The sequence below is a fragment of the Chiloscyllium plagiosum genome, unplaced genomic scaffold (genome assembly GCF_037043375.1).
Source record: "Chiloscyllium plagiosum isolate Xiang-an unplaced genomic scaffold, Cpla_swu_hap1 HiC_scaffold_28, whole genome shotgun sequence".
NCBI classification, from domain to species: Eukaryota; Metazoa; Chordata; class Chondrichthyes; order Orectolobiformes; family Hemiscylliidae; genus Chiloscyllium; species Chiloscyllium plagiosum.
This window is the reverse complement of record NW_028270166.1, coordinates 22,076,035-22,092,391: the sequence shown is the minus strand read 5'-3', so window position 1 is coordinate 22,092,391 and position 16,357 is coordinate 22,076,035. Positions and strand designations below refer to the sequence as shown.

The 16,357-nt window shown below is 37.3% G+C and overlaps 1 protein-coding gene across 4 annotated transcripts in view; it reads right to left on the bottom strand.

Annotated features, from left to right (window-relative positions):
* Nucleotides 1–10,363: 10,363 nt before the first annotated feature.
* Nucleotides 10,364–16,357, bottom strand: part of rexo1 (REX1, RNA exonuclease 1 homolog) — an 82,237-nt gene continuing 76,243 nt past the window's right edge. For 2 of the 4 annotated variants that reach the window (XM_087976038.1, XM_087976040.1), the window contains 2 exons: nt 15,461–15,581; nt 10,364–14,043 (listed from right to left, as the gene is read on the bottom strand). In XM_087976038.1, the coding sequence (XP_087832164.1) occupies nt 13,955–14,043; nt 15,461–15,581 (210 nt within the window). In that variant the 3' untranslated portion in view covers nt 10,364–13,954. The remainder of the gene's footprint in view (nt 14,044–15,460; nt 15,582–16,357) is intronic. The other 2 variants (XR_015751832.1, XM_087976039.1) reach the window with 2 other exon arrangements.

The window sequence follows — 16,357 nt, the reverse complement described above, 5'->3', positions numbered from 1 at the left end:
GAGCACAAGGCGGCGCCGATACAGTCATCGATGTAGCGGAGGAAAAGGTGGGTGTGGGGCCAGTGTAGTTGTGGAAGATGGACTGTTCCACATATCCTACGAAGAGGCAGGCATAGCTGGGGCCCATGCGGGTGTCCATGGCTACTCCTTTCGTTTGGAGGAAGTGGGAGGATTGGAAAGAGAAGTTGTTCAGGGTGAGGACCAGTTCAGTCAGTCAAAGGAGGGTGTCAGTGGAAGGGTACTGGTCGGTACACCAGTATATTGGGGAGACAGGCCGCCTACTTGTGGAGCATTTCAGAGAACACCTCTGGGACACCCGGACCAACCAACCCAACCATCCTGTGGCTCAACACTTCAACTCTCCCTCCCACTCCACCAAGGATATGCAGGTCTTTGGACTCCTCCATCGCCAGACCACAACAAAACGACGGTTGGAGGAAGAACGCCTCATCTTCCGCCTAGGAACCCTCCAACCACAAAGGATGAACTCGGATTTCACCAGTTTCCTAATTTCCCCTCCCCCCATCTTGTCTCAGTCAAATCCATCGAATTCAGCACCGCCTTCCTAACCTGCAATCTTCTTCCTGACCTCTCCGCCCCCACCCCAGTCTGACCTATCACCCTCACCTTGACCTCTTTCCACCTATCACATTTCTGACGCCCCTCCCCCAAGTCCCTCCTCCCTACCTTTTATCTTAGCCTGCTGGACAAACTTTCCTCATTCCTGAAGAAGGGCTTATGCCCGAAACGTCGATTCTCCTGTTCCTTGGATGCTGCCTGACCTGCTGCGCTTTTCCAGCAACACATTTTCAGCTGCTATTCAATATGAACTGATCAAACCAGCGACCCGAACCATCTCCGAAGGAACTCTAACAATAGCTAACCAACAACAAATATCACGTCAAGTTTCTTGGGATAGCTTGAGATCACATTTGAGTCAAAAATGAAACTGAAGCCATAGACCTTGCAACCTTGACCAGATTTGCCTTTCTTAGACAGCTAATGCAATGATATGTGTTCCTCTCAGTTGTAATAAAATTAGCATCACCATCAATGTACGATCGAAATTGGAATTATTTCCTATCAGAGAACTGTGAAATGATTGTAGAACATAGCTGGACTCCATGCACAGACTTTCCTTCGGCTGAAAGGATTCAGGAATTCCTTTGTGCGGGGGATCTGGCAAACGTCATGCTTTTCATAAATCATGCTCCCATTTTACTGGGAGACCAATGTCACTATAATCAGATTGTGACGTTACTCTCATTCCTGATATCGTGTTTCTATCCAAATCAGTTCTTCTTGACGAACATCACAGTTGCATAGAACGATTCCCTCCCCTATTTGCCCCAGTCATTCTTCCTCCTCTGCATTATAAAATAAAGTTGCCATAGTCCTACTGGACCATAGGGCTGTTCTCTCATTAGAGAGATAACTACTGGTGAGCTTAACCTGAGGTTCAACACACCTCAGGCAAGGGGAGAGCTTGAGAAGGAGAGTCCTTCACGGTAACTTCAGTCGGTGTGGGAAGTGAACCCACACTGAAACATTACTCTGCATTGCAAATTAGGCTTTCAGCAAACTTAGCTAACTGACCCCCTGATGTTACAAAATATTGTTAAACAACGAAACATTTCTGACTTGATTGTAACAGCTTGGAGTTTTGTCAGCTTGTCTTGATCTGGTGATTCTGGATCAGTGGTGCTGGAAGAGCACAGCAATTCAGGCAGCATCCGACGAGCAGCAAAATCGGATGCTGCCTGAATTGCTGTGCTCTTCCAGCACCACTGATCCAGAATCTGGTTTCCAGCATCTGCAGTCATTGTTTTTACCTCGTTGATCTGGTGATTGTATACATGCAGCCCCCGATTTATAAATGTCCGATTTACAAATGTGATCTCACACAGGGGTGTAATTTTAAAGATCTGACATGTGAACATTTCCTATTACTTACTAACAGCTGCTTTACATTTTCCTGCATTGTCTTCCAACTTGTATACAAATCAACTTGTGAACGAACTCAAGAATGGAACCTGTTTGCAATCCGGGGTCTGCCTCTGCTTGTCTGGAGAAGTACATGTTGTTCTTTATTGCACTAGTTTGGCAAGTGGTTGTCTGGTTGCTGATGGTGTTGTTCAACATCACCATTGGAGTGTTCTTCCCTACTCTCTTCGGGAATGAATGGCGTTATACATTAGTCTGAGTTGGTGTCTATTCTTTCATAATGTAGCACAATGATCAGAAATTAATTTGCGATGATCGGGCTGGTTGTATACTCTAAACATCTTTGCTGCATCCAAGTAGTTTAGTTTAGATTCCCTACAATGTGGAAACAGACCCTTCAGCCCAACAAGTCCACACCGACCCTCCGAAGAGGATCCCACCCAAACTCATTCCCCTACATTTACCCCTGACTAACGCACCTGACACTATGGTCAATTCACCTAACCTGCACATCTTTGGACTGTGGGAGGAAACCGGAGCACCCGGAGGAAACCCACACAGACACGGGGAGAATGTGCAAACTCCACACAGACAGTTGCCCGAGGTGGGAATTGAACGCAGATCCCCGGCGCTGTGAGGCAGCAGTGCTAACCACTGTGCCACCCTAAGTACTTGTGTTTCTAACTTGCACTTTATGTTCGGTGTTTTGGTTGTTGTCTACTTATTTATCATGGATCTCTTATATTCTTCTTTGTCTTTGAAGAAAGATGTCTCAAAATGCTTAGACAATTAGTTGCTAGGTAAGGTCAGTCATATTTGCCTTCTGTGTATAAATTGTGCTGGGAATAGTAATCGTTTCTCTAAAGAAGCAGCAACACAGTTTTAAAAAATCTTGCTTTGTTGTTCAACGCTTAATGATCATTGATCTGAGAGTACATACCATATGTTCTACTCCACCTTTGATCATGGATAGCGGAGTGATATGGATACTCTGTACTTTGTACATGTCTTGAAAGTTTATTTGTGCACTGTGATTTGTTGTCAGAAACTATCTGCTCTGGGACACTGAATAAACTGAAAAGAGAAAGCGCTCATCGTGTCAGTCGATGGTCATGCTTGTTTTGCTGCTTAGTTATTGAACAATGGAAAAGTAATCCATCAGAAGAATGTAATCTTCCCATGCACTGTGAAGTAGGTCTGTTGCTACCTTTTGTCCAAAGAGTGCATGGCACATTGTATTTATGCAGAGACTCCCTCTGTTGCTGGGGTTGGTACATTTGGCATCTCTTACATACATTCACAAGCCTTTGAATATCGTGATTCATCTATGACCTACATAAAGATTCAAACACTAGTCATTTTGTGTGTTTAATACCATATATCCCTGGTGTAACATGGACAAGATATTTTGGTACAATATTTTTGATATCAGGACTTTTTTGCTCTTGGGAATGACTTAATTTGATACACAAGGTTTGTCGCTGCATGGGCAAAACAGACAAATTTTCTCAAGTACACATTTAATACTGCCAGGCCATCCCTGGATGATGACCTTTTGATCTCTTGTAGTTGTTCATCTTCAGAAGTTACCGATAACTGTTCACAAAGGAAAACAGATGAACATTGAGAATGTCTTCAACTTTATAATTTCGAGCATCAATGTGAAGATCAGAAGGAATATGTTGATCTGTGTGTTAGGTGGGGTGCACCATGTGTCAAACAATTGTATCTTACTTCAGTCATATCCTTGGAGATCATTTACTAATTAGATTTTGTTACATATGGTTTGTTTCACCATAACGGGTGTGGTTTGAATCTCATGAATTGTGACTATACTGGTCTATGCTTACTGGTAATCCTGCTACAGTTGGGCCATTGGTATCTACTAGGGAGAAGATTTTGGGAAGCTGAGATGAACTTGCTTATTGGCACTTTGCTGCCAATGCACAGAATGCGTTGCCTTGATATGTATCAATCGTAAAAGTTTCTGATAATGTTTTATAGGTAACATAGCGTATAAGCTAACAACATTGAGAACTTAGTTATCAATGGAAAATAACCATTTGGTTGATTGGTTTTGAATCTCATTGATGCTTTTTGCATTTGTGGACATTCTTAACACTTTAGTTGTTTTGATGCTGTGTATTTTTGCTCTGGGGTCTGGCTTCACATTTGGAGAAAATTTCACACACTTGAGTATCTAATATCTCTTGGGTGCCATATAATTTACAAATATCAAAAAAAAAGCTGGATAGTATTTAGGTAGGTGTGACAAACAGTACGTTACAGATTTTGTTGGCTCAGTGCACTTTGCTGCCTTGGGCAATGGTGTTGGCTCCCAATGCACATTACTATGTCTTCATTCTTGCATCCAATCCATGGGTCAATGTTAGGCCTTTCATCCTCCCCAAAAGATCCTTCTGAACATCTTTAATAGAGGCAATGACAGGGAGCATCTTTGACACATCATTGTTGAAAAAGTGGCACACTGCCCTTTACTCCGGCATCTTCCGACAGACTGGGCTGATGTATTTATAACATGAGTTGAAGTCCATTCATCCTGAAGTTAAATCTTACTTTGAGCTAATTTTTCAGAACTTTCCAGAATCTGTCCAATCATATATGGGAAAATCAAATGTGTTAATTCTTGCAAAGTCCCTCATTATAAATGGCAAGACTTTTCTGAACATTTTCTCCTTGGGATTTTCTATTGTTTAATTGAACAGAGTGATTGGGAAAGAAAAAGTCCTTCATAAACCATAGACTCACATCTGTATTCAGCCAAGTAAAATGCCTTAATTTAAAATAACGAGGGAGGGATGACTTTGTTGCAAACAAGGAAAAGAATACGTGAGTGTCCTTTGTACATTGCACGACTTGTGTGTGCACTCCGACCACAAGCCCACAGAGATAGGGAAAGCAAATCATTGAACAGCTTTAATTCAGTAAAAATTTCACTGGATGCCCATTGCATAATGAAGGCTTTGCTATCCATGATTTGGCTTTAAAAGCATGGACTGTACTTTAAGCCATTGTAAATTTAAGCTAAGGAATACACCTGGACTTTGGGACAGTGGAAAATAAAATAGCTCCTTTTTGAATAACAAAACACAAAAGATTGGTGTTTTTGTTAACTTTCAGGAACAAAGGATTTTAGGGTCCCAGCACAAAAGTGGGCTGTAGATTATTACTTATTTATTTGAGGCAATCATAAAAAATATCTACCTTGGTTAACATTTTGAAACTAGAGGCCTTTCTTCAGACCTGAATATAGCTGGGAAAAGGTTGGTATAAAAAGACTATTATCTAGGTTACAGATATTTGGTAAATTAATTGAAGACCAACTTGACAATAGCTGTGGAACGTCAGAGAATTTGGTCAATCAGTAGCATTCGTTTCTGAGTGCATGAAGCTGTATAGATCTGTAGATGAGGCATTAACCACAAAAATGGCAAAGATAATTTCTTTTGATTGGAATGTTCAATCGTTTCTCTCTCTACAGATGCCGCCGGATCTGCTGAGCCGTTTCAGTAATTTCTGTTTTTTGGTTCAGATTTTACAGTTCTTTGGTTTTTAAAAAAACTATTTTCGTATAACTATTACATGGATTTTGCCGCCAGCAGTATATTTTACCTATTGTGACAATGACGATGTTTTCACGATGTTAAAATCTGAATGTGGATATCATAGTGTTGAAGAATCCAGAAGATGTCAATTACAGTTATCTACTGTACACAATTTGCCACACAAGTAATGGGTCAGTATTAAGTCAACAGATTATCACAGAACAGCATGCTTCTACTCGTGTCTTGCTTCAATAATCACAGTTAAGATGGAGCATTAGATTTTTATATGCTCTGCACAATATCATGGGCATATCTTTGGAAGTACAATGACCATGATACAGAACATACCTTCCAAACCAGGGACATTTACCATCTAGAAGGACCAGGGCAACAGGTGCATGAGAACACCACCAGCAAGTTTCCCTCCAAGACCTACACCAATCTTACTTGGAAATAGATAATCAATTCCCTCATTGTTGCTGCATCAAAATCCTGGAACTCTCTAACAGCAAAGTTAGTGTCCCTACACCAAATGGACTGCAGTGACTCAAGGTGCATCAGAGGTGGGAAAATAAACATAACCAGTGAATGCTAAATTTTAATTTGACTTAATCATAAAATTAACAATTTAATCTTTGTCAATAGTTTTTAAATTAGAAATGCACATTGGGGACCCAGTACAAATACTTACTGACCTCAGAATATTTTCCTTAAAAAAGGCAACCAATATTTACAGAGAAAGCAAGTTTATTGTTCAAAGTAACTAGAAATTTTAAAAGTGCTATCAATATATTGATCAGCAAATGCATACACAGAGGTATTACAGAAAACCTTGTTTTGATTATTGCAAAGCTCTAGGTTATTGTATTGGAAAACAGCTCTTCATCATAATGACAAAGTGATTACAGATGAAAAACAACCTAGTTGATCCAAAGACTCATTTATATACCAGCTTTAATAAACAAAGCAAGATGATTCACAGTGTTACAGGGAGGGTGCGATCAGCTACATGAGGATCTTGGGGAAAATGAACAAAATCTTTGTCAGGTGAAGGTTCTTAAAGCATTTTGAAAAGAGGAAAGAAAGGTAGAGGAGCAGATATGTTTAGGGTTGGGTGCTTAATTAGAACGTTGGCACGTAAGGCATGGCCATCAATAGTGGAGCAATTAAAATCAAAAATGCTTAAGAGGTTAGAATTAAAGGAGTGCAGATATCTTGAGGGGTTGGAGGAGGATACAAAGATAGGAAGAGGCAAGATTGTTGAGGAATCTGAAAGTAACAAGATTGTTTAAAGCACTGCTCAAACAAGAGCAAATGCAGATGAGCAAACCCAACGAATGTGGGTGAATAGGAAATGCTGTCAGAAAGGACATAGTGGCAGTGTATTAAATGACCTCTAATTTTACAGAATTAAAACGTGGAAGGCTGGCCAGGACAGTTGGAACAGTTGAACGTAAAGTTATCAGCAGCAGAAAAGGAGCAGGGACAGAGTCACTTAAACTTTTGTTGCCCTTATTTATGTAACGTGTTCTCAAAAGATTCCAGGAGTTTCATTTCATAATATTTTTACATGAATTCTATCCATGCATTATGAAGAATGTTGTTATATTAGTCTTTTACTTGCCTCAGTTAAATAGATTGTAAAATGAGCAATGGCTAGGAAAGTTTTTTTCGCATTCAGCTTTTTCATAGTGTTTGATATCTCGCCACAAAATAATCTCTCATGCATTTTTAAGGTACAACATCCACATCTCTTTTATCCCCTTTAATAACTCAGAGCTCCATTAATAAGCATAAGACCTTGTCCCAACATTGCTTGCTATACAAAAGAATGTTCTCCCCATCATGCTGTTTCAACTCACCCTAGGTCTCAGTGACCAATATTGGATGCGGTTCATAATATTTAGAGACTTTAGGGGCAGATTAGGAAAAGTAGTTGATGGCATATGCAGGTCCATGACCAGCTCAAGAGACCAAATGGCCTATTTTTAATTCACATCTTCATATGTATGTTGTCTGACCAGACTACTATATTTGTATTGTTTCGGTTTGGTTGTACCATTTAACACTACTTGTTTTTGTTCAACTGTTGTTTTCATTGTTTGGATACAAAACATCAAATCCAGTAAGAACTGCGAGTTTTCTTTCCCTTCATTCTTAGCTATTTGGTAGAAGTAGGTGCAACCCAATTGCCTTACAGCATATAACACTATACTCATCTGTATTAAATCTCACAGGCCATTGTTTCTTCTATTCTACATTTTTTTCCCAGTTCAGGCAATGCTTTGAATTGCCTCCAGTCCATTGACCATTTGAGTTTATGATTTGTGAATCAGAACTATTTGTTTTGCATTTAGGTCACTGATATAAAGTAATAACAAAAATGTCAACTTTGAATCATCATTGAATCCCTACTGTGGAAACAGGCCCTTTGGCCCAACAAGTCCACAACGTCAGCCAAAGAGTATCCCACCCAGACCCATTTCCCTACCCTACTACTCTATTTACACCTGACTAATGCACCTAACCTACACATCCCTGAACACGATGGGCAATTTAGCACCGTCAATTCACCTAAATTGTACATCTTTGGACTGTGGGAGGAAACCGGAGCAAACCCATGCAGACATGGGTAGAATGTGCAAACTCCACTCAGTCACCTGAGGCTGGAATCAAACCTAACCACTGAGCAACCATGCTGCCCTTTGATTGGGCATCCCACTTAGTTCATTCCTCCCGCTTACCTCTGGGGGACAAAAAAAAAACTCTCTAGCAAGCTCTGTCTTCTCTACTATTCCTTTTAAAATAAGGAATTTTATTTCTTTTTAAATAAAATGACTGATATCAGCTTTGAGTGCAACTCCCAACCTTTAACCCATGCACCTTTCAAATAAATTGTGCATTATGTGAGGTATAACTCAACATCTTATTCTCAGAAGTCAAAATGGGTCGAACATTTAAATCAATGTTACATAGAACATAGAACAATACAGCGTGGAACAGGCCCTTCGGCCCTTGACGTTGCGCCGACCTGTTAACTATTCTAAGCTCATCCCCCTACACTATCCCATCATCATCCATGTTATAAAATGCATTAAGAAACGTAAGTTTGTGCTTGAAAATTAATCCATTATTTTACACAATGGATGAGCTCTTACAGTGGCCTCACTATTACATTTTTATTCAGTTGCTGTAGGTTACGGATTGATAACAGAGGAAATGACCTACAGAAATTAAGTGCACCTCCTATCACACTGACAAAGTAGTGGCATTGAAATGCATAAAACTGTATGTGGTCTGATATGTCCAACTATTAGTCAAATGCAGTTTGAACAAAAAACATTGATTTAACAAAAATTTCACTAGAAACCAATTTTATATTGTTTTATAAATTCTTAGGCAATATCCTCTTAGCAAAATTAAATAATAGTTGAATGCTTTTTATTTAATTTCTAAATTATAATTCAGCACATATTGATTCAGATTAGCAAACAGATTAAAGCAGGAATTCAATCTTTAATTTAATTTGTGAAATTAAGAATACCGAAAAAATTTAGATAACGCTTTGCACTGAACTTGCATTCCAATATTATTCAAAGTGGTTTCTTTAACTATGAAATTAAGGGAGGTAATATTTTTGAGGCAGGTGAAAACTTGGTTTCGAAAATTTGCATCAGCTTTATCTTTCTCCAACAGATGCTCAGCCAATCTGTCCAAGGTTAATTTGACAATCACCAATCAATATAGAAATTAACATTGGTATTCACTGGTCAGTTAAGCACTTAAAAGCTCTTTACTGCTCTGCAGAACTCAATCGGTGATCAATACCACCACAATGTAGCTTTTCAACTTTAAGAAACAGATGACAACATACCATGTGTTTCCAAAAGCACAATAAAGAAAAAGTTAAAAGACTTCCTGATTACCAAAATCGATCTCCTTGGTCACCTATAACCCCAAAGGTCATGGACATTGTATAGAGGTCAACAGATGAGGCTATCCTCTGGAATAAAAACCTTCATAGATCAGACATTTACTCAAAGCCTCAGCTTTTCTACCAAACAATAATTTAAGAAATGATAGTTTAAGATAAAATGTCAGTAACTGTTTAAAAGGGCTACATGTAATGAAATTCCTCAATTAAATCAACTATTGCACAGGTGAGTTCATTGCATAAGACGCTTTAAAAATATTAGAATTGAATGCTTTGCAACTTCCACGTGAAGAATCATTGTGCAATTTTATTCGTCTTTGTGAAGATGTACTTTTCACCTGATTAGAAGCAATCTTCCAAACTACCAAATACTTTGCATTCATCAACAATTTTAAAATAAGAAAATATGTATTAATGACCAACACCAAGTGATGCATTCAGCATTATTTATAATACTTCGCTTCACTTGGAGGTTGCCACTGATGCTGTTACCTAGCCAGGTAATGAAACGTCTGGATAGCAAACCTACACCCTAAATACTTAATGTTCGCTCAAAAATGTTTGTTACACCTCTGTTCATCACCCATTATGGCTGCTTTGCTGCCAGTCAACTTCCTGGGGCAATTCTGGATCATGGATTTCTCGATTGATTTGTTCCATAACTTTTCAAACAAATATTGAAAGCGTGCTGCTCCAGCAGTCTCAATTCCCTCTTTTGAAAATGTTAAATTGAATGGTTGATCACAGTATTCCATGTGGCTCAATCCCGATAAAGCAATGATATACAAATCTCCTCACGGTTGGAAGGAGTTCAGTGGTTTGTTCCACTAGGCTCATTATAGGTATTTTAATTTCAGTGTAATGAAATACACCTTAAAAGAACCATTTTAACACGAGAAGCAAAGCAAATGCTCAAGTCTTTGGTATTGTTTAAAAAAAGTTTATTCCAAACAGGAATGTAAATCACTACAGTATATACTATATATAATGTGTGTATATACTCAGTTCCACCTCTTTGTAAACACTTAGTGGATGCTACAGATATTTAGCTGTCTATCCAGTGTGCAAGGCATAGTTTAAAACGGTGTACTGTATTTAAATATATCAAAAGTCTTTCCAATTAGCACAGTTATTTTCTGTTCAGAGACCAGTCAAAGATCTAGGAATAGAACATATTTTTGAATTCTATAAATCTTTACACAATTCACTACATTTTCAAGCTTACTGTATATCTAGGCTCTGTACTGATTCAGAGCATAAGTCATCCCCTTACTAGATTATTTTTGTAAAATCTTAGTACTTTACACAAAATTAAACATGTAAAAAAATACAAACTTTATACATGTAATACATTAAACAAAATATTAAAAGGAATATCATGTTTCAGTACAGACTTGATGGGTCTTTAAACAAAAAAAGTAATTATGTTTCCAAATATATTCTCCAGCTCTCATACATTTCAAATGAACTTCTTCATCCTTTACTGTTGCTCTTCATTACTTATGATAATATAATCTAAAGTTCTTGAATAATCATTCTCCAAACTTTGCAACCAGTTTTAACATCATTTTACAAATGGGCTTACTTCATCAGTTCTTCCAAAGGTATGCCATTACTTTTCATCACTTTAAATTAGTTAACAGGACCAGCCAGTCTATAGGGTTTTTTCTTCCTCACACCAATAATGTTCAATGATGAGCAGGAGATGCAACTCTACAATACAAGATTTGCTTTGTCCTGTTTAGTCATGAAGTACCTGATTTATTGAATAGTCTAGAAGATGCTTTCCTGAAAAGATGAGCCATTGGAAACAAAGAATGAAACCCAGGTTATCTGAATATAGGCCCAGTCATCTAAAGGAACAACTATCTCCATTTATTAATTCCCTGGATGATGATGTAGGAGAAGGCTGCCCTTCTATTGCCAATACAGGGTAGGCAATTGCATACATTAAGAGTTTAATTCACCTTTATTCCCTTGAACACCTTCACCTTCTGTGAAATAAGCTAAGTGAGAAAGTAGAAAGCTGTTTATTTAGCTGCAGCTCTGGACAATAATGTAACATTGTGCACTCTACCAAACATTTAAACAACAGAAATACAATCCTTCCATGCATTCATTTTAAAATTCCTGTTGGGGTAAATCCCAGTACCTCACAGAAAGTCTTAGAAAGCAATTGCTAGTTGCAGCCCTAAATACTTTTGGTCGCAAATAATCATAAACATGTCATTTCTAAGGGTAGGTCATGGACAGGATACAGCACAGGATCCCTAAATAATTGTGCTCTTGGGTTAAGCAAAAGATTGAAGGTGAATTGTGGCACCTCAACTAATGCTCAAACTAAGATCACATAACTTTGTTTAAACCAGGACTCCAGAATCTAGGACTTTACTTCTTGTAAGTTTTCACCATCACACATGTGTTTGCCAACTTAATTGTTAAAGAAGCTCCATGAAGATAACTCCATGAAAATAAAATGGTAACCTTTCTTCACCAAAAATATTCAGTGATGTCTCTTTGCTTACTGTTCAAAATTGTAAAAGTTACACGTGATAGCACCATCTTCCCTTCTCAACAGGAAAGTATTAACACAAGGATGCAAGGATTATCTCAAACACTGACAGCCCACAGAATCTCATTCTGACCGTCAACAGTTAACATTGTATGTACAACATGGCTAATCATTGGGAGTGGGGAACCCTAGCTAACTTTCCCTTCCTTAGCTCAGAGATTAGATTCAGTACTTTATTGTAACCCACTGAAATTAAACAATGCAGCATAGATTAGGGACTAACCCTGAATAATTTGGTTCTATGGTGCTTTTCCACACTGAATAATAAGTGCTTTCAGGGAACTTGGCAGCAATTTTACATCAAACTTTCTTCATTCTACACAGAATTTCCTCCTGCAACATTAACCCTTTGCTACATAATGCAATGTACCCACTGTCATTCTACTTTGTCAAGTTTAAATTGAAACCTACTGCCTTAAAAAAAAAATGCTCATGGCTGAATCCAGTGTACCAAGCCACCTTAAATATAATATTAAAACCAGTTTATGAATATGTAAAGCAGTTATAAGCATACAACGAACCTTTAGGGTTTCAATGAAATTCACAAACTGCTGTAACATACTTTAGGAAACTTTAGAATACCTATAATCTCTAGTATTTCACCCTTGAACATACAAACACGCGCAAAAAACTATACATATATCTACATATATAAACTTTAAAAAGATATTTCTAATTTTTGCAATAAAATCAACTGTAACCGTAAGGACATGATTATTAGTTATCTGAATTTTCACTAGAGCAAGTGTTTAGAGCTACCATAGAAGCTTTTAATGCAAATTCAATCTAACGTTCAGCAAATAAAGTATGTACTTATTGTATATTCAATTTAAGCAACTATGAACAGCCAAACATTTACTGTGAAAATATCTATATTTCATTTAACAGATGAGTCCAACTTTCTTTCTAAAATGTCTCAAAATTTTAGACCATAAAAATGTAGGAGAGTATGTCATGTGTTATTGGATGCTAAACTATGTGGCACATTTTTACAATGTGTTCACTAAAGTTGTTTCTAATAACTGACACAGCAATTGATGTGAATGTAGAAAGCAAGACACAGTGACAGAAAAGAGATCACATGAGCAATATAAACCTCTCTGTACATAATTAGGAGTAACATGTTAAGTAGTGCACTTAGATATTAGAGAGTCAACATGTCTTGGTCGGTCTACAGTTGTCTCAATATGGGCCCACGTGGTCAATAAAAAGGCAGGAGAGGCACAAGGTTAGGCTTCAGGAAAACAGCAGACAAAATCAGCCAGTCTGTCCTAAGTTCTGGAGTGGAATGAGAAAGGAGTGAGGAACTGATATCTGTAAAACAACGCAAACGTTTGCTATATCCAAAGTATAATGTAACTATAGACATGAAAGATAACGTATTAAGTCAGTTTTACAAAATCACTTATGAAAGGTCATGTGCAACAAAAGTGAAAAAGCTATACAGCAGGCATTACATATAAATGAATCAGACTTTTAATCCATTCAGCAATGAAAATCACATTACACAACATTGAAAAAATGAAACAGAAAAGTTAAGTACACTTTATCTTTGGGCCAATAGTCAAAATATTTTTCTTCAATTGGATTTTTTACAAAATCCCACTGGTTCTGTATTTTTGAGTTATACTTACCCAGACATACTTGTTACTCATCAGCAAGAATGACTGTATTTCTTGGAATGCCACTTTAAAGAAATGTTAAATGTGGTCATTGCACATTTACTGGTATGGAGCAATTTTGTGACAAGATCTTTATACATATAAAAACAAATAAATACTGTAAACAAAAAAGGCAGTCTGGATCATCTTTTAACAGCCTAAACTTTGCCTTTTGTTCTGCAAAATAATTACGTCATAACATCTGTATTACATTATATTACTTATTACTTTTGTTGGCAAAATTCAGTCCTTTACACATGACAAAAGACAGGAGATGTCATCTCCTCAGTTTTGCATCTTCTTTCAAACGCCACAGCATTAACTCCATGCAGGCACACGCATCTTCACTGGAATCGTGTCCTTCAACTAGTAACAGAAAGAAATTATTTATTGCGATTACACATTGTAAATGGTCCAAAACTTGCAAAGCCCACAGCAATATAGTGCACTAGTTTAAAAAGTTTTATCATTTTTCCAAGGTGATATTTTATGATATCTAGTTGGTGAATGAGTTGAAGTAATAATGGATCATTTTAAGCAAAATGATTCAATTACCCTGAATTGTACAGAGTGAAAAAAAAATTGCTATTTTAAAAGAGATGATGACATGATGAAAGCTGGAAGATTGGTCAGGACATAGGGCAGGGTGATATAGTCAGTCTTAGCACTCCAGGAAGAACTCTTAATCCAACACAAGCAACTAGGAAGAAAGTCACTTCTCTTTGATGGCTTTGAAAGATTACCAAGGCAACTGAATGTTGCTGTGTCAAAGCAGTGGAATGAGAAAGGTGTGAGGAATTGATATCTGTACAACAATGCAAAAGATTGCTATATCCAAAGTACAAGGTGATTCCACAGCAATAACTGTCTTTAATGTTTTACCCTCTATAACTTTAAGAAATTTAGGTCATGCTATATGTGCAATTCAGTGGTATATAATATGCGTCAGCCTGTTCCTATGTATTTGTATCAATTTTACTACTACCTTCTTTGAAAATATATAATTTATCATAAGATCCCTAACCAGAATGAATCATGAAAGCACATGCTCTTCTTGATCAGGCCTCCACTCCAAAACTGATCCACTATGAGATTTTGCAATTGTGACTCAGATTTATTGGTTGTCTAACTTATTGATGTGACATACAGTTTATGAAGTCAACAGGATATATATTCTCTGTATTTTGTACACATTTAATAATTAAACAAAATCCTTAAATCATCAACAACTTTTACAAAGGAGCTTTCAATAAATCTTGAAAGACAGCTTCATAATTAGTCTTCACCAATAAAAAGGCAACAGCATTGTGTTTAATTTCTTCAATTGATAATGTTGTTGTTCAAACCATAAAAACAATAGATATTACATTCCTCCCATGTTTTTAAAAATTGAAAAGCTAAGTACTGTACATTTTTCAGATTTTCCAATAAAAATTTGCATTTGTACTTAATCTGGAGTTATGGCACATTTATGGTCATGCATTTTACATTCAACAATTCCAAAGGTTACATTATAGAGGAACCTCAATTATCCGGCATTCGATTATCTGAATTTCGGATTATCCGGCAAGATCGCAAGGCCCAGAATCTTGGCTAAACTGTGTTATCTGGCATTTGATTATCCAAACATTCGATTATTCGACAAAATACTCCCCACCTGTCATTCAGATAATTAAGGTTCCTCTGTACTCACATTTAAAAACAGTTATTATGCAAAATTTACATATAATTAGACCTTTGAAAGTCCATCCTGATTGCCTTTGCTTTACCTACTACCACATACCATTATCCTGAATGATGCGTTTGAGGTAGTCTGCCATCAGATTTTTCAGTGCTCTTTTATACGGCAATCCCAGTCGATGTGGAAATACAACTGCTGTATCAATCACTGTGCTATGTATAAGCTGAAGGAGAAAAAGGTGATTGTTATACTATCTATACTGCAACCTCCACATACTCCTATATAATGGGAATCATTTTATTTTAAACTTTACAACCATGCTAGTTTGAAATCTTTCAGCAAATTATACCTAAATGTATTAGCATCAAATAAACACCTTGTGTTTAGAAGTATGTTTAATGTAATAAAAATAGCCTAAAATATGTTTCACAGGAGTATTAGCAAACAAATTTTGACACCAAATCTATTTGGACATGTAAGTAACCAAAACCTTAATCAAAGAAGCCAATTTTAAGAAGCATCTTTTTTTTTAAAAAAAGAGACTGTGGGTACAAGTGAACTCCAGAGCTGTGCACTCAGGCAGCTGAAGGATGCGGCGATTAAAATTGAAGACATACAAGAATATTTGGGGAAAGCAGAGCCCACTGTTATTCAAGGAGGTTACATAGAGAAAGGAGGAGGAGGCCAAAGAAGGACAAGATTTTTACAATTTATACATTGGCTCCCTGTCTGGCAAAGCAAGTCATTGAGCTCAGGGCTGATGGATGAATACAATTTGGTATGAGGATACAGGTAAAATTTGGGATGATCTCAAGTTTACAAAAGCTGGAAGATGAGAAGAAAGCCAGAAGACGATTAGAATAATTAAGACTTGAGGGGACAAATAAAGGTTTTCACCAGCTGATAAGTTGTAACACAGATGAAGACTGGCAATTTTAGAGGTGGCCAGAAGCTCATCTTTGTCAAACAGAACTCCAAGGTTGTGGACTGTTTGAGCAG